At 39.5% G+C, this 25,837-nt stretch overlaps 1 protein-coding gene across 3 annotated transcripts in view; it reads right to left on the bottom strand.

Moving 5' to 3' along the window:
• The window catches only part of tmem108 (transmembrane protein 108), a 48,304-nt gene that overhangs the window by 15,118 nt on the left and 7,349 nt on the right, over positions 1-25,837 (bottom strand). For 2 of the 3 annotated variants that reach the window (XM_008396589.2, XM_008396587.2), the window contains exon 2: positions 6,205-6,288. In XM_008396589.2, coding sequence (XP_008394811.1) covers positions 6,205-6,244 — 40 coding nt within the window. In that variant the 5' untranslated portion in view covers positions 6,245-6,288. Of the gene's footprint in view, positions 1-6,204; positions 6,289-19,913; positions 20,003-25,837 lie in introns of those variants that run through there. The other variant, XM_008396588.2, reaches the window with a different exon arrangement.

Raw genomic sequence — 25,837 nt, 5'->3', positions numbered from 1 at the left:
CAATAAAACAAGAAAATATTAAAAACAAACAGAGTAAATAAGTGGATCTTTAACTTTCCCTTAAAAACTTTCACAAATTTTTTTTAGAAAATCTGAATTCAGACTTTTTACTCAGATAATTTAACTTCACATCTTTAGATGTCCATGTTTGTGTTTCAGATTAGATGTCATAGAAATAAATTCTAGATTAAAGTCAGAATTATTATTCTTACAGGGGGGTCCAAACTTTTTCTGCATCTTCTAATCAAAAGTACAAAACCACAAGATCATAATCTAGAAGCAAAACTGTCTAGATTTGAAACACATCAGTTGTGTCTAAGTTCCTAATGAAGTCATTATGAAAATTATATTTATTTAAAAAAATATTTTACATCCAGTCTGTGTGCAAACATGTATAACATCTTCTTTTAGACACCAAAGGCACCAAAATTAAAGACAGTCTTGAAAGATGCCCTCACCACCACTAAGCCACATTTAGGTTCATTAATGCTGATCATATCCACTCCACAGTAATAAAAAAACCCTCCGTGTTTTACCCCCTGATGCCCTCGGGGCAAAAGGAGAGAAATATCTACAGCACAGATCCGAATACCAATGAGCCAATATCACACCACACCTACACGCTCCTGCCTGCATGTTATTCCTTAACGAAGCTTGAATTCAAAACACGTCTTTTGAGGAAAAAAGACTGAAATCAAAGTCGACCTTAAACATGGAGCTTTGCTGAAAGCATTGGGAGCCTCTAATTCAAAGCTTAGAGGAAGCAGTGAGGTTACACAGAAACAGATCGGATCCATCAGCTTCAGGCAGACAAAACCTTTTATCACTAAAGAGCTGTTGGCCAACTGCTGCCGAGATTAAATTATTGCACCTGGACAGAAATTGTGACCTTGGCTGACTTATGTGATCTGTAATTTGTATCATGTCTAATTATAAATATACAAATATCATCTTTCTCTGCATATATCATTATTCATCACTCCTTTTAATCATGTTCCCTTGTTAGTCCCTGCAATCACTTTCAAGCTTCTTCCGCGCGTCTCCCACTGGTTTCCTAATGAGACTGAGACAATGTCGCACACCTAATGATGAAAAAAATATTTAATACCTGGAGATGAATCTCTATAATGCTCAGCTTCACCTTAAGGGATGTAATGGAGCAATAATGACGGCATAAAGAGCAAGTAAATAGCAACATATTATTCCTGACAGAAGGAATAACTGATGTAGAAACTATGATTATGATTGTCAAACTAGCAGACAATCATAAAGTGTAAATAAATGCAAAATCATGCAATCCTATTATAATTCATATTTGATTAATTCATGAATCACTAAAATAATTTGGCTTTAGATCTTTAACTTTATCTTTAGTGCTTTATTTTTAAGAACTCTGCTCTGTTGTATCCTCCAGAATAAATCCACAAGGGATCAAAGCTTGATTAATTTCCCAATTAATGACCTTTAAAAATTCATCAACAGTTATTAGCCACATACCAAAATATGACAAGATGCTCAATAACGGTCAGCTTGGAAATGAACTACTGATGCACTCTCAAGTTGCTCCCATTAATCACAGAAATTAGTTGCACGTAAAAGGATTATATTCCCATTTCTACTGCCTTCAACTTATTCCAAACTGCCGCAAACGTTTTCTAATAAATTACGGAAAATATGTGAGAGGTTTCTGCACTTCCACCATCGGTTTCAGTTTTACTGTGGAAAAGAAAACATTTAAAAATAAAAAACATAAAACTTTTCAAATAAATGTTTATAGGCAGAACTGAGCAGACTAAAATGATCTTGAACATCACACAGATCTATCCTAACCTGCTCAAGGAAGCATAACAGATATAAAAGGTGGCATTAAGAATTACTAGCACTTAAACTCTCTTTGTTTAAGTGCTTTTCCTTTTAGAGCCTTGATTGCATAGAAGACAATAATCTCCAGATTTGTTTCGGTGACGTTCGCGGAGATAAACGGCGACGCTTCTGGAGTTCATCCTGATGGATCCCAGCAAAGGCACAAACAGACAAATTCCTCTGGTTTGCTTATGGGTGTGGATGTCTACCGTCCCGGGCAGATCTGTGTCCCAGGGGCGGACACAGACAGATAGGGCGCATCCTGTGGACGTCTGGGACGTGCTGGAGGAGGTCTGGATGGGCGGAGTGTGGAGGAGGTGGAGAGAAGGGGGGAATACAACAGATGTGAGCTCAGAGATAAGAGGCAAAGCTCTCGGCGCAGGGTAATGGCTTCCTGTTTGAACGGCTCAGAAATTGTTTGTCAGGTTACAGCGGCTTTGAACTTGTTTATCTGAGAATCAGACAGTGAGAGAATGCAGAAACAAGCGCAACAAAGATTCCCTGCGCTGTTTACTTGGGGAGCGATCTAGCTGCTGTCACAGCAGCGATGGGATGTGACAGGAAGGAGAGACATTAAACAGGAAGTTCTCTGGAATCTGGAAAAAACAGAGTCTGAGGAGGTTATGGTTCTCGCTTACAAACCATTTAGACATGTTCACTTAAAAGAAACCTAATGAGGTAAAACTAGAATATTAAACCTGTTTTCACTGACTGGCCTTCTTTATATGCACTTCACTTCCATATTGCAAGAACTTCAAAAGTCTGGATCAATAGTTCTTTCAAAGATTTCCTCTAGACTTTTGTTTTAAGACAAACATACTTAATGCTTAAGTTAAACTGTCATTGAAAGGCATAAAAAACTACAATAATTACTGCTGTGTTTGCGTCAACTGTGTCCAATCTTTTAATAGTAGGTTAAAATAGTCATGTAAAAAAAATTGTTAATAGTTGATACCTGCTGAAACAATTAATTGCGATCAATTAATTACTGAAATAATCATCAACTAATTCAGTAATCGATTAGATCAACTGGAGTATACAGACTCCAAAACATGCCGTTGAGCCAAAACTAGTATAAAAATATATACATTTTAAATTTAAGATGAAAAACTTTTCTGTCTGTAAATAATTTCTACCCAAAACTTCTTCAATTGGTATAGTTTTCGCTTCACCTGATTCAAAGTCTGTAATAAAATCTAAATTTTTTTATTGAAAAAATAATCAATAAATCAGTCAATAAACTGTATTGATGCTAAGTCAGGCAGAAATAGCTGAATTTTTCCTCATGTTGATGTTCTTTTTAGCTGCAGATGCTACAATAATCCTATATGTACTTTATTCTTGTCGTATTAGGCCTTTATTCACGTAATTTTATTTTTGCTACTTTCTTGGCGTGCCCCTAATTCTTCATCATATATAACATTTTAAATTCAAGGAAGATTTTAATTTGTAGGAATAATTTATTAAAAGTAGAACACCTCCATCGACAGTTCATGCTGCTCTGTCAGGTTCCGTGTCTGACAGAGCAGTAGAACACCTCCATCGACAGTTCATGCTGCTCTGTCAGGTTCCGTGTCTGTTCCCCCCAGTTATTTTGTTTTTCTTTTATTTATTTTGGACTGGAGTTTTTGTTACTGGACCCGTTGTTCCTCTTGGCGTCCTCTCGAGGTTGCCCTCACCCTGAGCCCTTAGAAGCTGCTGGGTTCATCCCGTGCACACACCTGCAGCTCGTTTTGGAGGGCGTGGACCGGGGATTTAAGCAGCAGCTCCTCTTCATCTCATCACCCGAGTGTTTGCTTACCTCGGTAACAATCGTTCCAGAGAAAGGCCCTCTGTGATCTTCGTTATACTAACTCCTTGTTGTCTCCCTCGTCAGATGATCCAGCTGTCTCCTAGTTGTTGTGGATCACCTACCTCCTGTGTCTTCCCCCGACGCTGCCGGTGTTACCGGTCAGACGCCACCCCTCGTGTGTTCGTCTTCCCCCCTTCGTGGATCCTTCTCCGGTGGATTCCCCTTCGGAGCGTTCCGGGTCAGGAGACCCAAGTCCGAACCTCACCGGAGAAAAGATATGACAAGAAGAGGAACCTACGCCGCTACTCCGTCCGTTAATGATCACTGTCCGCTCTCCAACGAGTCATACTCGCACAAACCCAAGCTGATCACTCCACCCATCTCAAGTAAGCATTCTCTGATTATTTCTGGACAACAATCTCCTCGCAGTTTCTAACTTTGTGCCTCTCATCGGCAGTAAGACGACCTGGTCCTCCGCTCCAGTATTCTCCCCCTCTCCATTCTCCCCCTGACTTCAATAAACCATAATTGTACTTTTATTCATCTCTTCTGGTCCTGTTCTTGCATGTGGGTTCGAAAGATTAATCCCAACATGACATGCTCGGCCAAATATGAAGAATCCAGGGGCCACACATGGCCCCGAGCCACACATTGGACACCACTGGAATGCACAGAACAGAAAACTTTGCAAATAGTCCATTTTAAAAGATGTCATAATTTCTTTAGCTGAATGTGTAGAAAAAATGGTTTGTGAATCTCTAATTAAAAGATAAGAAAGTCATTATAATAAGATGTAAGAGGAGAGAATTTACAATTACAAAGTAAATAATCTTTTAGTTGCTGTATCTGCAGCATCTCTTGTCTTTCTTCTTCTATAGATTTCTTTTCCACCCAGAGAAATCAGAGACGCGGGTCTCAGGTGGGCCCTTCAGCTCCATCTAACCGAAAAAGAAAAGCCTAATGAAAGCGAGCCTGAGGAAACCTGGGGCTCAGCTGGACTTCCAACAAAAAACATAAAAGAAAGCTGGGATTATAATTTCAAAGAAAGGATTTAGTTGAAGGGGGAAAAAAATCTCCAAAAAATGGTTGTGATATTAAGTTTGGACAGTTTTAACCCAGAATTTTTCCTCCTTTTCTCCCAACTCTTAAGACACTCAGCAGTCCAGGTTTATCTCCTCCGAGGGATTGAGGCAGATTTGTCAGAAACTGCCTGTGGCTCCTCTGCCCCGAGGTTCTGTTCGGGGGGTAAATACCAGATATCATCAGCCATTTCAACAAACCGTCCTGGAGCGCTGGTGGCTCTCATCCTGACCTCACTGCTCCATATTCATGTGACATTCCACGCTGGGATCCTGCCACGGCTCAGCGCTTCTCCTCCCTGAGCTGGTACATTTCAAGAAACACAAACCTGACAAGCAGGAACAAGAGGAGGCAGTAAACACATCATGTCGTGTCTGCAAACTGCAGGGTTCTGGAGGTAATTTCATCAATCAAAAACGAAACGCAAGAATATTTTAGACATCTAAATTCTCCTCCGCTGTGGGATTTGTTTGGTTAGACTTTAATAGGTGCAGATCCATCTTGGTAAATTAAAAGAAGCACAATGCATTAAAGATCTGCCCAACCTTCCAGACCTCTCAGGTGATCTGGTTCTGCTCTGTACCCACAACCAGAACCAAACATGGAGAAGCAGCATTCAGCTTCTATGCACCCCAAATCTGGAATAAACTTCCAGAAAACCCCAAAACAACAAAAACAACGAAAACACCGAATCCCACCTGTTTAAAGTTGCTTTTGAAACATCATAAATGAAACATTAATCAACAATCTAAAATGTAACGATTTCACTTGAGAAAATTTAATGCTTTAACTACATGTAATTTTAACATAAAGCAATTTGAAATGCCTTTGCTGAAATGTAATATACAAATAAACTTGACTTGACTTAAATTATTACACAAAGTGTTATATTTTAAATGCTTATTTCTGTTAATAAGCAACGTTTTCAATCACATGTTTTCCTTCCACTTAACTTTCCAACTAACTGTATATTTGGATAGAGCATCCTTAAAGCAGAAAAATGAATGGAACTAGTTTTCTGACACATAGAAAACACATAAAAGTACAAATTACAATTCTTTTTTGTGAAATGTTTACTTTCACTCTGCCCAGAAGCCAGCTTCATTCTGCCTCATTTAGCCTCATTCAGCCACATTCTGCCAGATTCAGTCTCATTCTCACTCATTTAGCCTCATTCAATCAGATTCTGAGCCACATTCAGTCTCATTCTGCCTCATTCAGCCAGATTCTGAGCCATATTCAGCCTCATTCTGCCTCATTCAGATAGATTCTGAGCCACATTCAACCACTTTCAGCCTCATTCTGCCTCTTTCAGTCAGATTCTGAGCCTCATTCAGCCACATTCAGCCTCATACTGCCTCAATCAGCCAGATTCTGAACCTCATTCAGCCTCATTCTGCCTCATTCAGTCAGATTCTGAGCCTCATTCTGCTTTGTTCTGCCTCATTCTCCTCCCTTCCTCTACTCACTCAGCAGCTGGCAGCTCAGGACCTTCAGACTTGTCTTCATGGTATCATGTGATCCGGCTCCTCCTCCACAGTGCTCATGGTTCTCTGCAAAAAAAACAAGAGGAAAGATGAAACCTGCCGCTAAAGTATCAAAATCACATCCAAGTCACAGTTAAAGTCTGATTATTTTGTATTTATGGGCAGATTTTTACACATTAAGGTTACCCTCTTAAAGCTTATTAACTAAACCATTGCTTTTCATCAAGTGGTGTTTTTTTATTTCTTAAATCAGATCTTCTACTAAATTTAAAACCACTCATGTGCTTCATGTCTGATTTCACACTGGAAAAAACCAGAGGGCATATGCACTGTGGGATGTTTATGAATTTAATTCTTCAGAGGAAATGAAGCTCCAAGTTCCAAATCCTTTTCAAAATATGCAAAATCCACATGCTTGAAGGCCTTGCCAGACCCAACAAAACATTGAAAAGCTAAACAACAAGCCACTGAAAGATCTACTTTAAGATATTGCATGAAAGTTTAACTATTTGTATGAAAAATATGAAGGTAAGAAAATAATTTATTTAGTAATGAAGAAATAATGTTATATAATAGTCCAGTTTTTGCAAATAAGCTGACATTATGAAGTGACTTTTGTTTAAAAATGGCCTCTAAAAGTTCAGAGGACTGAAGAAATGCTGCATTTGATCAAACTTGAAATTTGAAAGTCACAATGTATAGTGCAAACCTAAAAATATATAAAATTGAGACAAACTCAAAAATCAAAACTCATAAAGTGTGAAAAAATATTTTTACTATTTTTCTTTTAACATTTTAAATTGGATAAAGATTATTTAAATAAACACAAAAATCAGTTTTCAAGTAATTATATCAATAATTCAAACTCAGATGTAGAATTAAGGTAATTTTATTTATAGAGCACATTTTAGCAACAAGGCAGTTCAAAGTGCTTTACATGAATTAGAAGGAAATACAAACAAAATAACAAAGCTAAAAGATAGACAAAAAGGTAAAAGTATAAAACTACATATTGGTTTCCCATGTTTAATAAGAATAAGAATTAATAGTCCGCAATTTATAAACAAGTAGGTGTTTCTCTGGATTCTTGTTCTAATAAAACTAGATGTTGGTTCTCCGTGTTTGGTAAGATTAATGAGATGTAAAACAAAATTTTAAAAAGAACCAATCTGACAGAAAAACGAAACAGAGCCAATATTTTGTCTACTTCAGCCAGAAAAGTCCAGTTTTGAACCTGACGAATGGCTAATGAACCAAAATTACTCCAAAAATACGTCAACAACTGATCCAGGAGGTCACAAAACATCTCAGAGAAACATTAGAAGCACTGCAGGCCTCACACGCCTGTAAAAATCAAGAAGGTTTCACACGTAGAGATTTTGTTCATGGATGTAAAACAGGATCTGGTGACGGCTCAGACTGCAGCCGGCTTGTTTCTCTGTTGGTAACGGCTGAGGACAGATGACAAAGGCCACAGAGCCGATCTTTGAACAAGCATTTTCGTTTCATAAACGCAATGAGGCCACAATAACACACAACATCTGAGTCACAGTTTTTACAGAGCTGCTATTGGGGCAGCCTTATAATGGCTGTAAATATGTGGAGCAAAAAATGTGAAGGTAACCACTGGCTGTTTTGTGGCAGCAGAAAATATTGCTGCAAACAACAGAAACAAAGAAGCAAACAAAAAAAAAACCTCCACCTGCACTGGATTTCATAAAAGCCGTGATTCAGTTTTCTGTTGCTTTGTTTAGTCCTAAAATGGTTCCCTTAATACTTTAACTATTTAAAAATAAGGATTTACAGAACTCTATAAATGCAATTAATTGGACCTAATTTCTAGATAGTGCAACTAAAATAAAAATATGAGGTCACAACAGTGCCACCAGTCATTCAAGGAAAAATAAGATGATTTTGACACTGAAAGTTTCCCTGTAGATTAAAGACACACACATTAGGCTCACATTGTGGTGAAAACCAATCAGAGACGACAAAGGGCGAGAAATCATGAGACATGAGGCGAAGCCCGTCGATGCTACATGGTCGTGCAGAGAAAATAACAATTACTGTCAACTTTTTTGTCAATCTAAGCCGTAAATCGTCAAAAAATCATTACAAATGCTCTGATGCCACCAACTGGCCAACTGGTGGTGTTGCACCTGCACTGTAAAACGCAACAACTGGACTTTACTTAAAAAATATACGCAAACTTGCTGCCACACAAAAAAAAAACATTTTTTAGGAATCAAAAATGGTACTATTTTCAAATTTTACATAAAAAATTGCACAACTGTTTTAATTTGTTCATTTTGAGTAAGTATATTACACATTAACGTTATTTACTACCAGCAACTTAAGACTTTTTTTTTTTAATCAAATCTACATAAACTGGTTAACATAAAAAATTAGCTATTATTACTGCAGGTAAATTTTCTAATGTAATGAAAACAATTGTAGAAATTAATTTATTGATTAATGACTACTTGCTGTTAACCTAAACTCTGGGGGTTAGCAATGTAGCACAGTTAGCTGTTGCAGGAAGCTAGAAAAGACGATATTAAAAAACCAACAAATACTTGTTTACAATCTGTTTTTTGATTTTGTGATGAAGCATTTAGACAGATAATTACATTTTCAGATTTATTTTTTGTCTGATGATGAAACCTTTATACAAACTCCTGAGCTGCTAACAGAAAGCTCGGCGGAGGTGCGGCGAGGTGTAAACAACCATAACTGCAATACTGCAAAGGACTAAATCTTTAATGCGATTAGAAAAAGAGGGCTGTGTGTGTTTTCTTCTGCATAACTCCCCTGCTGCAGATGAGAAATAAAGATTACAAACTGTGGATATAAAGATTATAAAGTAGAAACCGATGTTTCACAATTTTGCTCTTTGACTCTTCAGCATCACAGAGATGCCTTATTCTCCACACAAAGTTTTAATGCAGCAAGAATACAGTAGAAACATAAAAAATATATATGTTGTTTTTCTTACTGCTGTTTTAATATTTGAATTAGACACAAGTCCAAAAACATGACTGTCAGGTTAATTGGCCTCTCCAAATTGCCCCTAGGTGTGTGTGTGTGTGCATGGTTGTGTGTCCTGTGTGTCTCTGAGTTGCCCTGCGACAGACTGGAGTCCAGGTGACTCCACCTCTCGCCCGGAACGTTAGCTGGAGATGGGCACCAGCAACCCTCCCGACCCCACTGAGGGACAAGGGTGAAAGAAAATGGATGGATGGATGGATAGACACAAGCTGGTTAAGTCCCAAACCATCATCCGGGTGTAAGGACACAATCAACAGCGTCTTCTTACATTCATATCTTCACTCCTTTGCTCTGCTATTAACAAGTGTCGTCTTTTGGAGTACATTTGTAAGTTAAAGACATAAAATTTTCCAAAGAGATGTAGTCTGATGTTGTCAGATTGGTAAGCAAACAGACATGCTGGAGAGGCTTTGGGGAGGTAAACACGGCGATGGACCTGATTTCACAGCAGAACAGGGGGAAGTTTTTCCTTTGCTGAGCAGGTGAATCACATTTCAGCTCTGAACTGAAGTGTCATAAGAAAATAAGACGAGAAGCTGCAGCACCTCACCGATGTGTAAAGGTCCATCAGAAACTGCAGACAGTTTTGTCACATATTGAGTCTCAGCTGTCAGTTTCTCTGTAAACAGCATCACTGTGGTTTCTGTGTCCTTTCTGGGTCTTTTGTTTATGGTGATAAAATTGAAAACCTGGAAAATATGGCTTATAAACAAAATCTACAGTTGTCGTACCAGATCCGATTTCTGATTTTAATTGATATTTCATTAAAAATAACTTATAAGAGTGGCTTTTATTTCAATCATCCCTTCTGTGAGTTGTACAATGGATGATTAGGGACAGGCTATGAAAATGTTTGCCTAATTAAAATAGTAGGAGAATAAAGATGCAATTTTACCAGAAAATTGTCTCAAAATGACAAGAAATAAGTTGCTTTAACAAGGAAAAAGGTTCAATAAAGTTATCAAAATGTGTTTGATAACTACATTAGTCCATGTGGTTTTTTTCTTTAAAATAGGCAGTTGTTTGCATTAAGTATAATCTGTAAAACTTATTCCTAAGTATAAATACACAAAACGCTCAACAATCCACATTTAATTTATTTTTATTTTTGTGTTGGAGTTCTGATAAAATCATTCATTCTCATAATATTACATTATTCTTGTAATTATAAATAAAATGATATTCCATCGTAGCATTCACTTGAATTCAAAGTCCAAAATAAACAAAACTTCTTGCAACAAATAAAAGGAAAGCAACACATTGTGTGTCTGCGGAGAAAAACAAGCAGCACAAACAGAAAATAAAGCAAATATTTCTGAAACACTTTCCACACGCTGCCCATTCTTCAACTGGAGAGGGGAAAAAAATAAAACATGCATGGCAACTGACATGCTCACAAGCGGCAGCCCTCGCCATGGCAACCTTAATGGTACATTACTGTAAATTCACATTCATTCAAAGGGCTCAGACGAGAGGGAGGAGAAGGAGGGGATACTCAGAAATCCTCACTGAACCCAAACTAAATAGGAAAATTCACTCACAGCCTGCTTGTTTTTTGCTACTCAGAGACAGGTCTTGGTCCTCGTAGCGGCTCTGAATGGTGCGTCTGGACGCAGGGCGGCGGCGGCGGGGGACCAGAGGCCAGTGGCAAGGTCAGCCGAGATGGCAAAATGAAATAAGGCTGTCACTCGATTTCTGTGTGACCAACGCTCGCAGGGACAACAATGCTTTAATTTTGGACTTCCCTCCATTCTGTACATGGGGAGGGGAGGGAGCAGGTTGGCTGCTAGCGCTTAGCGGCTGCAGCCTGAGAGTTTCCCCACAACAGGAGAGAAAAGGGAGTGTGTGAAACACAGTTAACTGATAACTGGACCATCAACAACAAACCCTTAACTCAGTGTTCAAAACCAAATCCCTCCAGTTCTGGTATAACTACCACGTCTCACTCCCAGCCTTTGGTATAAGAGTGGCATGATGAAAATGTTCACTGTATGAGGACAGAAACCCTAAACATACAGCAAAAGCTACAGTGTAAAAGAAAAAAATGGTGTTCACAGATGCTTTATTGACTAAAACAAGCTGAATATAAATTCATAAAACACGTAAATTTAACATCCAAGACATTTTTTTAACTTTTATTTTTGTTTTTGTTAGTCTAACTCATGAAACCCCCATTAAAACACTCTTTGGTTTGTTGCTGGATTGTTTCAAAGTACTGAAAAGTGCTCTGCAAAGCTTTGTATCTGTAATTTCATGCAGGTAAAACTCTGGTTTCAACCGAGTTGAATTAACTGCAGCCCCTGTTTGGTCTGATCGTTCAGCTCCATTTCCAATTTTACACGACCCTGCCCTTTCTCTGCAACGTGCCGTCTCAGAGGTCGTTCATGTTTCCTTTGATGCCGTTTTTCCCCCCGATGGAAATCAGCAGACATTCTCCGATAAGACGATGCCTGATGGGTTTTTGTTTTTTGTTCAGTTTCCTGAGCGGAGGAAGATGACGCCTCAATCCGCAGCAGATCGTTGCTGTGACTCAGAAGTCAAGATTTCATATCTGGGGAACTTTTGATGTTGATCGTCAACTTCCAAAATCACAAATGATGACAAATTATATGAGATTTTTTACAGATTTCTTTACATAGACAAGTCTTGATAAAAGTCGGTAGAAAGTTGAAGTAATAGCAGCAGTTCTTTGTCTGACCTGCAGGGCTTTAATAACTAAATAATTCAGCTACCTGATAAATGAAGCAGAGGAAACAACAGGCCCAAATAAGAGCAAACAGCAGCAGCTATTTTTCCATGAGAAGCCTTATGGCTGGGATGCTGTGCTGAATCTCTGAGTCAGCCTGGAAGCTGAACGTGGCAGAGAAAGTTGCTGGTGTTGTTTCATGGAGGTTGTTCAGGTTATCAGTCAGCTCACTCACCTCCCATCAGGCCCAATGGCAGCACAGGGAGCATTAAAAGAGTATTAAGGTACTGTTTGTTTCTTCTCTGCTGGTAAACCTACCTGTTCCAGCCACAAGGCTGCAAATAGCAACATGAAAATACCTTTTATAAGCACTTTTACTTTGTTTTTACTTATCACAAAGTAAACTTTAGCAGTCAAGTCCTCATTTTAAGAGTCTGAATGCTCCTTTAACAAGAGTATACAGACTCAAAAAAGGACAACTGCTGAAAGAACAACATATTCTGAGAAGTAATTAAACCAAAAATGTGCAAAAAGTGTTTACATTTTGTATTTACGTTAGTGGTAGAACTACCCTGAACCTGGTTCAAATTTGGTAAAAAAAGAAAAAAAAATCTCCTATTAGACGCCTTTTGCTATCCAATTATTAGTCAGTTAATAAAATAAATAAAGCAGAATGGGCTGAGCTTTTCACATGTTGATGTTTAAATTATTTTTTGCTAGAAATGATCAAGTTTACACACAAAAAAGACGTTATTGTATCAGGCAAAGAAATGTTTATTTTCTTATTTACAAAAGGAATTAAATTGCCTATTTGTATTTTTTATGCATTTGTAATTTTGCATGAAACAAGCTTAAGTGGTTAAAATAAAAATGTGCAGAACATGCCATTTTGCTATCCGATTAATCAGTTAATCATTAAAATAATCAATTAATTCATAGCTAAGATAATTGTTATTAGACTAGTCTACAGGTTATTTTGAGTACTTATTTTTGTTTTGTTTGATTATCTTTTATCAGGCTGTAAAAGCTAAATTAGTTTCTATTTGTTCTGATATTACGCCTTCAGTAAAAATACACCTTTCGTGTTGCAAATGTAGGAGTGGAAGTTTGTTCAAAATGTTACAACAGCTGATTTCTTATTGTCAAATGACTCACAAGAAAAAAAAAATATCTCAAACTGAAATTCCTGCACTTATGTAGCCACAGTTGTTCCAGATTCCTGCATCATGCTGATCAATATCTGTGCTCACTGAACGAGCCGTCTTAGTTTTGTTCCCAGGAGGATAAATCTAACACATCAGCACTGAAAACAAGCGTAGCGCAGCGCTAAAGATGACGCATTTGTATGCAGCTATAAACAGACAAGGGAGTAAAATCTCAGCAGATGTGTGGGTTGCTTTTAAGTTAGTCTTTGTTTTACTTTGACGCCTCGTTGAGACGGGTTCGAAAACATTGCATATTGGCGTAATCCTCTCCTAGCAACCTTACTTCATAGAATCCGTGTTGCTGCAGCTCTCAAAGGATGAATGAGCCTGAAACACGTTGAGCAAAGAAAATCCCACTCAGTGAGCATTGAGCGCAGGAGCTCAGGGGCGGCTGAGTGGGAGTGGAGCAACGGCACCGGCCTCTTTATTACTCAGCAGCACACGCAGACACAGACCAGTGACCGAAGCAATTCATCAGAAGAACTCAGGCACGTCTGTAGGTGTATAAATATGCGAAGAACCAGTGAAAAAGATAAACGGTAGCCAGCCAAGGGCTGCTCCACAGACCATTTATAAGTAGAAACTTTGCCATTGTTAACTTCCTGTGAACATCATAGCTGGTGTAAGTCTACTGGATCTGTGTCATACTCAAGGCCTAGGGGCCAAATTTGGCCCTCTGCAGCTTTTTATGTGGCCCTGTGGACTCCAAATCACATCAACAAGTCCTTTCAGTTCTTCACAAATATGCAAAATTCTCACAAAATCAACAAATCCCCACATTTTCTTCTGATTTGTACTGAAATTTTTTCTCAAAAGTTTGAGAAAAACATTGAGTTTAAGTGACTGTTGCCTCAGCCTTACTCACTGTGAAGTTATAGTCTGTGACTGACACGGCGATTAGTAAAAAGTCACATTTAACATCACACATTAGCGCAAATATTGTAAAAACTTCTTATAAATTAGTAAATCAGTGATTTTAATTGCATAAAACCCCCCAGATTTTTGATGTAGCTCAAAATGAAAATGAGTTTGACACCCCTGATATAACTGGAACATTTCTACTCTCTCTGAAAGTTAATTTAAATTCATGTGTATGGTATTATCATTTAATAAACACCCAGAATAACAGCAGGTCGGTTGTGCAGGTTGGGCGGCTCGTGTTTAGAGTTGCAGGTCTCCTGTCAAGTTGTTGGCATGCTGAGGGCTGGACTTTATTTGAAGATGATTTTCTGTAAAATTTCAGTGCAAGTAATTATCATCTGAATACCAAGACAGATCCCAAGTCAATTCTTCAGGAGGTTGGGCTTTCTTTCTTAAATTTCAACTCTCCGCCTGGATATTATTCCTTATTTTAATTGCATGAAGTTCTTTAAATGTCCTGCGAGTAAATATATTTGCCTGTTTATCCATAACAACTGGAACTTTCAATATCTAGCAAGTTATTTTCTACTAAAAGAGTGGCTCTCAGATTAATTTCACTCCCTGCTACGGCAGGGGTGAAATGACTAATAACCCGATATTGGCTGGAAAGCGCAACGTTTTCCCTTTCAGAAATTGTTGGGATTTTTCAGTGTGGCCGAATTACGGTACTGCAAATTTCGCGGTGTAAATTACACTTTTATTCAGCTCAAACAACGTGAAGTCAAAGTCAAACCAATATTCTGAACAGTACATTGTTGCAAGCAATCATTCAGTCCGAGTTAAACGTTTGGTGAAATCCAAGCTCTTTGGTTTCTGCACATATTTGTTGCGGAGTTGTGGGAGTTTGAAAGACTCTGTTTTGCTTCTCTGAATGCAGGACCTGGTGTGCTGACAGGAAACACGGCCGGCGGGAATAACCTGTGACAGACTTGTTATGTCACCAAAAAGAGGAGACCGACCACAGAGCAGAGATCAAGCACTGGGAGTGATGGAGGGAGCGGCGCTGTGATCAGCGTTAAAAGTCAGAGCTGACAGACAGCAGCACACAGGAGACGCTGCTGGGTTTCTGTTCTCAAGTCGCTGCTCGGTTTGACTCTGCACCCAGACGTCTAACTGGATTTAACAGCTTCTTTACATAAGTGACAGAAAATATGTAATTTAATGCAACATAGACAGACAGATGATCCCTATTAAAACATAATGTAATTTTGCAACCTCAACCTAAATGATGAAAACTGTAATAATCTTATAATTTTAAAAGTTTTCAAAAAGTTTTGTTTCTGGTTTGTTTGGGTCTTTTTCAAATGTTGCGTTTGATATGAACCAGATTTATGTTCAGTCAAACTTGTGCACATATTTTACTTTCCTGTTTTGTAAGTCAGTGTTTAAAAAATGTCTTTGGCTTTTCAATAAACTTTGACGAGTTTAATTGCCTAAATTTTAACCAGGATTTTTTTTTTGTAAAATTTTCTTTCTTGTTTTAAAAATGTTAGATTTACAAAATTTTAAAAAAGGTTTTAATGTTTTTAAGGTATATTCCTGCAGGATATTAACATTTCCTGTCATCTTTTTTGTTATCCATTATGTTGTTTTGTCTCTTTTCTACCACATTTCCAGAAACTTGCTTTAAAGATACAATTTTTCTTATATATTTTGTTCATTTGTGATTTTTTTATACTTCAGGACCTTTTCACCCCCTCCTCAGTGGAAGATACTCCACTATTTGCACAGACTCTCACGTACCTGAAGACTGTCGGTTCACCTGCAAATCCCTGCACAAGCTTCACTCCTTTTCTCCTGAGAGTTATAGGCATGAAGGAACAGATATTGGGATGCAGCTCGCCTTCACTGCTGTCTGACTCGTAAATATCCCTCCATCCTTCTCTATCCTCCGCTCCCTCCATCTCCTCTTCCCTTTCATCGTGATGTGACCCTCAGACTGAGCAGGCGGCTCGCTGATGATCAAGAACAACACGAGACCACGGTGTGTCGCGTCTTCTGAGACTTGTCAGGACTGGTAACAGGATCTAAAAATAGCCTCCCTGCAGGAGCAAATGAAAAGAAGGCTTGGAGGTGAAAGGTGATTTCACGGCTCTGATTGAATGCATGAAACATTAGGAGGAAGTCTGCTGCATGTTCCCCCTCAAAATGATAAAAATCATCATTCTTCCTGTCAGAAGTGAGAACAGGTTTAAAACATTTCTGTAGCTGTTTTATATCTAAAGCAACTCCCCTGATGTTTTATGTAAAAAGAAAATCTGGAAAATCATCTGACGTGAGGTTGATCAACTTGGAAATAAATAAGTAGATAATATGAGGCTACCTAATTATTCAAAGATTACATGTTTACTCACACTACTTTAGATTTTAACTTTGAACTAAAATATTCCTGAGGTGGTTTGCTGATTGTCTTGTTGGCTGATTCATGTCTGTTTTTCCAGGATGAATCGTTGGCATTTTGCAGATGATGGTCATATTTTCAAAGATGTTGCGGAAAGAAAAAGGCCCAAGATGCAAACCTTCATCCTTTCTCTTCTCGCCTTTAAAGTTGAGTCACGCTTTTCTCAAAATAAAAATTAGTTAGACTTTTAGCTGCAGACACTTCATGCTCATGCGGCTCATTTGGTTAATTAGGCTACGTTCACACAGCAGGTCTTCAGATCCTTTTTTGTGCGATCCTTTATACTAATTAAACGCGATCGCAATCAGACTTCGAACAGTTTACGGCCTGACAGCGACGCTATAATGACGCCACCATCTATGGATTGATTTTAAAGTTGTTGAGTAATCGCAGCTGACAGTGTTGGCACAAGATCATAACAAGACGAAGGAAGTGTCGGCCATTTTTTCTGGTTCGTAATTATGATGCATGGCTCACGTCAATGATGTAAAAGTTGGACAAAATGTGAAATGACTGTTCTGACTGCAGATGCTTTGAAAACTATTGGATACATTTACAATTGAATAACCACATATGGAAGTGGCATAAATCTGATATTTTGGGGGTAAAAAGTTTGGAATTGTACATATGGAAAAAATAAATAAAATAATTGGATTTGGGTCACATTTGCCTGCGTAGCCCAAGACTCACCTGCTCATTGTTGTCACTCTGCTAACTACAAATGTTCTCCTTTTTCAGTCACTCCTTGCTATTTTCACCTGTTGTTCTCCACCTTTTGCCTAATTCATATTCTTTTGCCATCTTGGCTCTCAGCTTTATAAATTTTCAGATTTTATCTCGTTAGGCTACAATTCTGGGTTAATCTGCCTGAAGATTTCCCTCCTGCGCTTTTAGGATTATGTGATTCTTCCCCTGTGAGCACGCAAACAAAGTCAAATTGAGAATAAAGCTGGTCTAAAAAGTCTAAATATGATAAAAATTGTGACTTTTTAAAGTCCCTTTTTATCCCTTACTCAAACATCTATAGCCTGACTTTCAAGCCAAAAATCCAGTGTTCCTTGAAGTAAATCGTACGCTCTTTTAATTCCCATAGGAACCTACTTGGACACCAATCATTGATTTTTGTCAGAGGTCCCAGCCTCTCTGCTCCACATCCTCCCCACAGCTCACAAAGCATTTTGATATTTCAGGCGAGCAAATCTCAAAGTCAGAGTGTAGAAAAACTTTTGATTGGCAGAGCAAATCTTCCACCGTTTACAGGAAGGTGGGAGGTTAGGCCAACATGATATTTCCTCTTTAAGCAGTGAAATGGTCGCCCTCCATCTGACAGCTCATCTGCAGCAGGTTGAACACCAATCACACGATACTGTCAGACCTGCTGGAGGACACGGCACTTTTCTGGGACTTGGTTTGAGAGTACAAGTGAGGAGAAAGAGAGTGACTCAGCAGGAGATAAATGCCAAATCAAAATGCTCAACATGAGTCAAAGCAGTTTCTTTTTACTGCTTCCCCCCCCCAGAGGCTGCATACTAAATTTGTTGAATCTTGGAATAACATTTGCATGAAACATTAATATGAATTAATGCAAGCGGAGCCAGAAAAGCACTGCCCTTAGAAATCACTCATCATAAAATTACATATTTTGAATCGCTGTAATTCTGGCACAGAGTTAAAAAATAGAAAAAATAAGAAGAGCACTTGTTATTTGTAACAGCAGCAATGTCTATCAAGTAAAAAAAAATAAAAGAAAATATACAACAATTGGGATTTGATTTGATTTAAAAAATCAAATCCCAATTTGCTGTTTTCTGTTTTGAACAGAAAACAGCGTGTTTTCTGTTCAAGTTATTTTCAACTCCAGATATTTAATAAAACCAGAGTCTTCTCCTGGGGATTTAAATTGAGACAAACAAGATAAAATAACATGACACAGCAATAACTCTGCAACGCCGAGGGCGCTGTCAGGCCATATCAATCCTCCAGCTGCCCAGCAGAAATCACAGTAACCCTCCAGAACTGAGCAGGTAGAAATCGCTAAAAAAACTCGCTAAGTCACCATGAGCAATGAGGCTTTGATGTCAACTTTTGGCTGAAACGGTATTAGCGCTCTGCAGCTCGCTGCTGCGAGGGGGACGTTTGTCAAAGTGCCGCCCACCAGGGAAAAACGGTGACATGGACAGAACTGAGCCGCCCTCCAGCCTGGAGGAGCTTCACCAACATAAAGGTTCATGAAAGGAGGAATCAGTATTGAAGCGCTCCTCTTTCAGAAAGCTTTGTATCATTCAGATAAACGTCATACAAGAACATGAAATGCTTTGAGAGGACCAGATTAGAAGTGTAGCACTGAAAATGATGATGATTTGGGCTCAAAATGCCCATCGACCAGGTTTTGGTTGATGCAAATCCTTTAATCATAGACAAAAAAACATCTCAAACATTTTAAATCAAGCTAACAAGGTGGAGCCATATATCTATCTCAGCAAGCAGGGTGGAGAGAGATGAATTACTAGTTTGGAAAGCTGGATTTAGGAATTTGATTCCCTAAACTTACAGGTCTTTTTTCTGCAGTCTGTTATGTGCGCATCAACTTCCACGTTTTGTTTTTCCGATCTTTCTAAAGTGTTTTCATTTCTGTTACTATGCCTTGGCTGTATGTGGCAAGAACTTTTTCACAAGTTATTGCGATAAACGATAAAATTGTTGTTTTGAAACTATAAAAACTTAGGTTAACTAGGACATCTCCAAAGTATCTAGGATGATGATAGTTTATGAAGAATACATTTTTTTACACATTTTCAATGTGCAGGTTTGCAATTGAGGATTCATTCAGTGTGAAAGCAAACTGCACCGGCTTATAACATAAGAAAAGTTTTAATTTCACTATTTAATTGAACCAAGTCTACAGGACTGTCGGTTAGGAAAAAAATCCTGAAGCTACAAACTAACTTTTACATTTGATTCTTAAATAACATAATCAAAAAAAATATCCTACTACAGAGTCTCCAGATCAACATTAGAGATCGGTATTCGAAGATCTAAATGGGCAAATATTTCACAAGAGGGAGTGCAAGGAATACTTTCCTGCACACGTACTATCATATAATCTTTGAAACACGCAGATAGGGTTGTTTGCCTGGCGTAAGGCAGGAAATAAGGCCCCTTGCCACATTCAGGAATGTCCATGGAAGAGAAAGAAAGTCTGCACCATGACACATATTTAGAAATGTGTATTGTTTCCACAGTGTCTCTTCCTGCCACAATCATTCACTTGCAAACTATAGAAACAACAACACACACGTTTCAGAAACTCCATGACGCTTCTCGCTCTGCATGCATAACCTCTAGACGCAACCTCTTGTCTGGTGACAAAGGCAGGAACAAAGGGCAGTGGAAGGATGTTTGTCAGAGGCATGAGGGGGTAGCATTGTACCTCATTTCCTTGAGGGGTGCAGCTGGGATGAGTGGACGAGAAGAGAAACATCCGTACTGAACGTCCAAGACCCGTGGAAATCCCGCCAGGCAATCACCACGTGGCCAAAAGAGCAAGAAGGATCGAGGGAAAGATGTTGCATTGTTCTCATCCTCCACCCACTCCATCCCCCCACCTTTAGTGAGACGGATTAATGCCAAGAGCTGCTTGTACTGAGAGTGTCTGGCTTGTGTGCTCTGAGAGACACAACGAGTTAGGCCTTCTCCGTTTTAATCAGGATAACAGACAAGGGCAGACAAAAACACAAGGACTGTGTGCCTGAGACTGGAGGATTTACTAGTGGATGAGCAGCTCAGTTACTCAGCTCCCCAAACAGACACAGAGCCTAATCAGCCAATTACAAGAAGAAGAACACACTGTATGTTTTGCAGCATGCCTAGGTTTGTGCTTGGGACTCTGTAAAGGAGGTTTGTTTTTAAAGCGACGGAGCCTTTAGTCTCCAATCCAGACGAGTGACCTCTGCGTCCTTCAGTGGATAAAGAGATGATGTTTGGTTTGGAGCTAGACGTGTAAAGGTTGATGGACAGGGGACCAGTGGCGGGCACAGCTGTAATGACTCGAGCCTATCTGCGGCCCTGGGACTGATGCTCAGCTGATGACAGAAGATATGACAGCATGGCGACCTGACGGGGCTGACATTTTAAAACGAAGGTCCTACTGAGGCCTTGTCTTGTGGGAACTCAGTCAGAATAAGAGGTGACTGAGGGGCTGAGTTCCTGACATGTTATTTGGATTACCGTCAGGCAGCAGACAGCAAAAAAAGTGGCAGAATCTGAACATTTTATAATCTACAAATACCCTGTGCTGCAACAAGAACTACTGAAACAAATTACATAAAAATCTAAACTGCAACGTCCTTCTTTCAAAAATGCAAACAAAAATGAAGTAGCATTAGGTTTTAGCAGTCATAGGATTTCTCTTTTGTCGTTGCCAGCCATTTCTCCTTCTAGCATTATACTTGTATGTTTGTTTTTGTTGTTTTTACCCAGAATGCCTTGCAGTATAATCTGCTTCCTGCTTTTGGAGCGGTCTCCAGTCTGCTTGGCACCACATATTCATTCACCAGAGTTCCCTCCAACCGAACCCAGACTTAGGTTTGCAGATCTCAGAGAACAAAAATACTCATTTTCAAACAAAAATGGGCGGCTGATCGCTGCCCTGCACGCGGCATCCAGCTACATGGCGGTGAAAAATGAAGCAAAGCAATTCGGAGGAATCTGCACCCTGCTGATAACTCCGTCTTTCACAACTCTGAGAGCCCAGAAGCCCACGTGCAACAGCAGAGCTCATTGTTAAGCTCCTCAGTGATTTGTTCTTATAGGTGTTGGGCAACAATGTACATATACCCTGTAAGCTGCTTTTGCCTGGATTACTCTCGAGCATCCATCAAACATCTCGTGTACATGCCTGGTGGAGAAATAATGAAGCAATCACTGCAAACCCCTCGGCAAACTAATTATCGGCGCCGGCTTCAGAGAAAGGGGCGTCTGTGTGTTGACAGTTTACCAGGAGGAAAAAAAACGCCCCAGCGACAGAAGTTTAATTACCAGAGGATGAGGAGCTTTGCTTCATCTCTAAAGATGCGTAGAGGAACAAGTCATAGTCAGCCTGGATCAAATCAGATGACGCCACGTCACACAGAGTCAACAGTCAGGGTTTAATTCCCATTTTTGTACTTCCAGTTGTGTTTCTATTGCTTCTAAAAACAGATGTCAGATGGTTTTTGCAGTTTTCAAAAGAAAAACACCAATTGTAATGCCACAAATTATCTAGCAACCGCAGCGAAGCCCAGACGTCACCTAGCAACCCAAGCTGAGCTCCAGCACCTTTGTTCGGCTGCTTTTATTGGCTGCTGGAGAAGACAAGTGTTTTTCTGTTGACTTACCATCCAGAAACCACTTGCTGCATTCATATTCGTTGTGCAGGAGGCTCCACTTCTGCTTCTCAAAGATGTACGGTTGTATAATTATGAGTTGGAGGCGTGGCCAGCAGCAGCTTATTTGGATTTAAAGAGACAAGCAGCTCATTCTAAAAAAGAGCTCAAAATAGGCCGAACTGACCAAACTAAAATCTCATTATCGAAGAATGATTTGTGCAAAAAGAAGGGCATGAGCATGTTTTGCAGAGCCAATAGACCCATCCTAACCTGCTGAAGGAAGCACAGCGTGTGGACAAACAGCATCAGGATTTTGTGATTGCTTCGTTTCATTACAGAAGGACACGGGAGTGCCAGGCTGATGGTGCATCACCATCATGCTGGATTCAGTCCTGGGCACAGCGACAGTAAGACGAGGGCCGACCTATCCCACATCATACAAAGTGAATGTCAGTGACATTCCTGCAGCCTGTTAACAGCTCTTCCTGTTAAATGTCAGCCGCTCGGCTGAGAGACTGAGAGAGGCTGGCTGGCTGAGAGAGAATTAGCAGGTGTCTGCACCTCCATCACCAACGGTGAACAACATGGCGGGATGAGGAGCAAATTACTGGCAAAAGAGTCAAGAACAGAGCGAGTTCCCCACGGGAGAGCGCAGAGAGATGATGGCAGGGCAGAGGACCGCGCCACAAAAGAGAAAGCTGTGCATGCAGCCATTGTTCTAAGTCTGAATAACCATTCCAGTGGTTTTTGTATCTTGTTTACTCTGATTTATTTGAGGACCACAGCTGAGAGCCGTGCAAAACATGCAAACTAAACAAAGCACCTTTCAGGACTTTCAGTTCATTTCTCAGTGACTGAGATGGCTCAGATGGGTAATTTTTGTAAGTATGCTGTGAAAATAGCTTTTAAAATGTGTCCTTGTTGAGGTTCCACTTAAGGGACGGCCCATAAACTATGTATTCATTTGAAACCACAGAAAAAATATATTCACTGGGTACAGAACCCAGACGGAATGGTCTGGTCTGGTCGGGACATACAGACATGTAAGAAAATGTAAGAATTGATTTTCGAGGAGCAGATCCCACTGAAACAAGCATTTAACCAGATTACCAACAAAAACAGCTCAAGCTCAGGCTGATTTGACTGAGAGGTGGTTGTGAAGTCTTGCCACAAACTGGCACTTAGATTCAGGTTTGGACTTTGACTGAGCCGTTCTGACATATGAATATAATTCTTCTGCTGGAAGCTGCTAAATCGGTTTATAAATTTCTATTAAATTACAAAACACTGTATTTATCCCAAAGAGAAAGTAAATGCTGCTGTAACTCAGACCATCCAAGTATCTTCCAAGTGGATGGTGATGCTGTGATCACTAAAGATTTCAGGTAGCAGTCAGTCTCGCAATGAACCTCAAGAGGCCTCTGACTGAAGGCTGTTGCTGTATGACAGTTTCACGACTGTCATGAGTTGCTAACAGCTACATATGCTGGCAGCAGGGATTATATTCTCTGGATACAAATCCTAGATGACAACACCAGCTCTGCTAATCCACCTCATTGGCATTTGCCACTCCTCTTTAACGCTCTGTCTGACTATAGGGTTAGAAAATTTATGTTTTACGACATATTGCGCAGCCCTGGCTCCAATAATGTTATTCTCAAACCCCGCAGTATGATGCTGCCACAACTATGTTTACCAGTGAGGATGAGGTGCTCAAGGTAACATTTTACACAAAACCCAAAAACTTACATTTTGTCCTCATTGGTTTTTCATCAGAGCAAATTTTTCCACACGTTTTCTGTGTCTCTTCCACTCTCCCATAAGGGAAGACTTTGCCATGTCAGCTAACTGAACTGTGGATCAACGCAGCTCATCCAGAGTTACCATAGATATTACTATATGTGCCGGTTCATCACATGAAGTCCCAATAAATTACATACAACTGACGACATTTGAAGAAGTAAAAAGGGTATGAAAGCAGACGTTTGCACATCCGGAGGTATTGAAATACCTTTTAATGTGATTGTACAACTCACATTCACACATGCATTTTATTTGTGTAGATATTAATACCAAAGATGTTTATATTTAGAATAAAAAATCTAGTTTGCTGTCATTAACAGATCCAATATGTCCTTTCATGGCACAGCAATCCAAAGTCATAATATGTAGCCTCATATTATAAAACATTAAGAGAGCAGGAGTTTGTTTCTAGAGCCTTTAGTTCGTCCAATCAGATTACATCGCTCTGCCATTGCTCCTTTTTAAGCCAATTGTGTGCGCTTAGAAAAAAAAAAATCCATCCTACACCATAGTGGCACTGTCTCCATGGTGACACGGTTGCCAAACCACCATCCCTGACACCACAAACACATTTACAAACACACAAAAGAGCCAAAATCTCCCCATGTCATTATAGTTTTTGTGTGGCTAAATAAATTCAGGAGTGCGTCTGTCTCGGATTGCCCCCCGAGGCGCAAATCTGCTAGACTGTGATGCAAATCAGAGGAGGAGAAGGGAATAATTAATGCTCTTTAATCAGGAGGTGAATTGTGCTGATAGTTTCACATTTGAGGGATCCTCCCAGAGGTGCTCGATGCCTTGATTGTGGAAAAATGTCCAATGCCGAGACACATTAGGCAAAGAAGAGATCAGAAGTACAGTCTCAGTTCTGGTTCTAGCAGCAGCTGTCATACAGAGGAACAGTTCAGCAGAAACTGGAGGTTTCTTTTGGCAAATCATGAGTGACAAAGCTACTCATGCAAAGGAAGCCATGACAGTTCAGCTTATAACGACAGCATATATGCCACGTTGTGAAAAAGTGTCTGCTCTCCTGACAGGTTACTTCTGTCTGCAGCTTAAATTTTCCCAATTCATATTTATGTCAGCAAATCTGAAATGCAGATTTCAAGAACTGACTTAATTTATCGAGGGTTAAATCCAAACCAACCAGACTTTGTGCGAGAAAGTCATTGGGTTGAAAGCTAAAAACTAGTTGGGATAAAATGTTTTTGTGATGACAGATAATGAATTTTTCACTCTGGAGAAATTTTAACGAACTTTTCTTTGCAGAATTGTTTTAAATCGGTCACATTGGGGAATCTTTTGAGCATTTGTTTTATGTCAGTATGCAATATATTTTATTTGTCTCTTTAACTACATCCATTTGTTTTTACACTGGGTCTCCTGATGAGACTCCTCACCAAGGAAGCGTCCTAACCAGATCCCAAGCCACAATATTTAGTTTAATAAATGTTTTTTGTATGTTTAAAGCCTTTAATGCTTAAAAAAAGTTGAAGAAGTAAAGCTTTCACCACTCTGCAAAGTTCCCATTTCTCCTCTGAACACCCAGAGCCTTTTTGGTATTTAGGATGTATTTTGCTGAATGGACCAGACGCCTCTCCAGTAAATCACGTCCTACCTGACATGATTTTACCAACACTTCACCTGAAAGCCCATCAACTGTGGCGGTCTCATCAATCATACTCTCCAGCAGCCCTGAAATAAGCTGTGCGACATGGGGCATAACACAGACTGAAAGTGGTGGGTATAAAATCTCAAAAGCTCCACATGCTGTTTCTTGCTCAATGTAAGTCAGATTTAGTGAGACTCACAGTATCTTAAGGTGGCCTTGCATGTGAGGAAAGGAAATACAGCAATTTGTAAACAAGAGTGGTAAAATGAAGAATACCAAGCTTCTAAGATTAGGTAGGGAAATTGCTGCCTCTTATCTCATCAGTTCACAGCAACTATTAGCTGCTGACAGTGAGATGAGAACCTAATAATGAGATCCATCCTGGAGGAAGGAGTGGAGACTCCGAATTCCTCAACATACGAAGCTGCTTTGATTTGGGGCCCCACTTAGAAAAGTTCTGTTTGATATTGACTATGTGGATGGATGGATGGATGGATGGATGGATGGATGGATGGATGGATGGATGGATGGATGGATGGATGGATGGATGGATGGATGGATGGATGGATGGAT

Source organism: Poecilia reticulata, linkage group LG20, assembly GCF_000633615.1.
Source record: "Poecilia reticulata strain Guanapo linkage group LG20, Guppy_female_1.0+MT, whole genome shotgun sequence".
Classification (NCBI taxonomy): Eukaryota; Metazoa; Chordata; class Actinopteri; order Cyprinodontiformes; family Poeciliidae; genus Poecilia; species Poecilia reticulata.
Note: the sequence above shows the minus strand (reverse complement) of the source record. Positions and strands in the feature narration are given on the sequence as shown.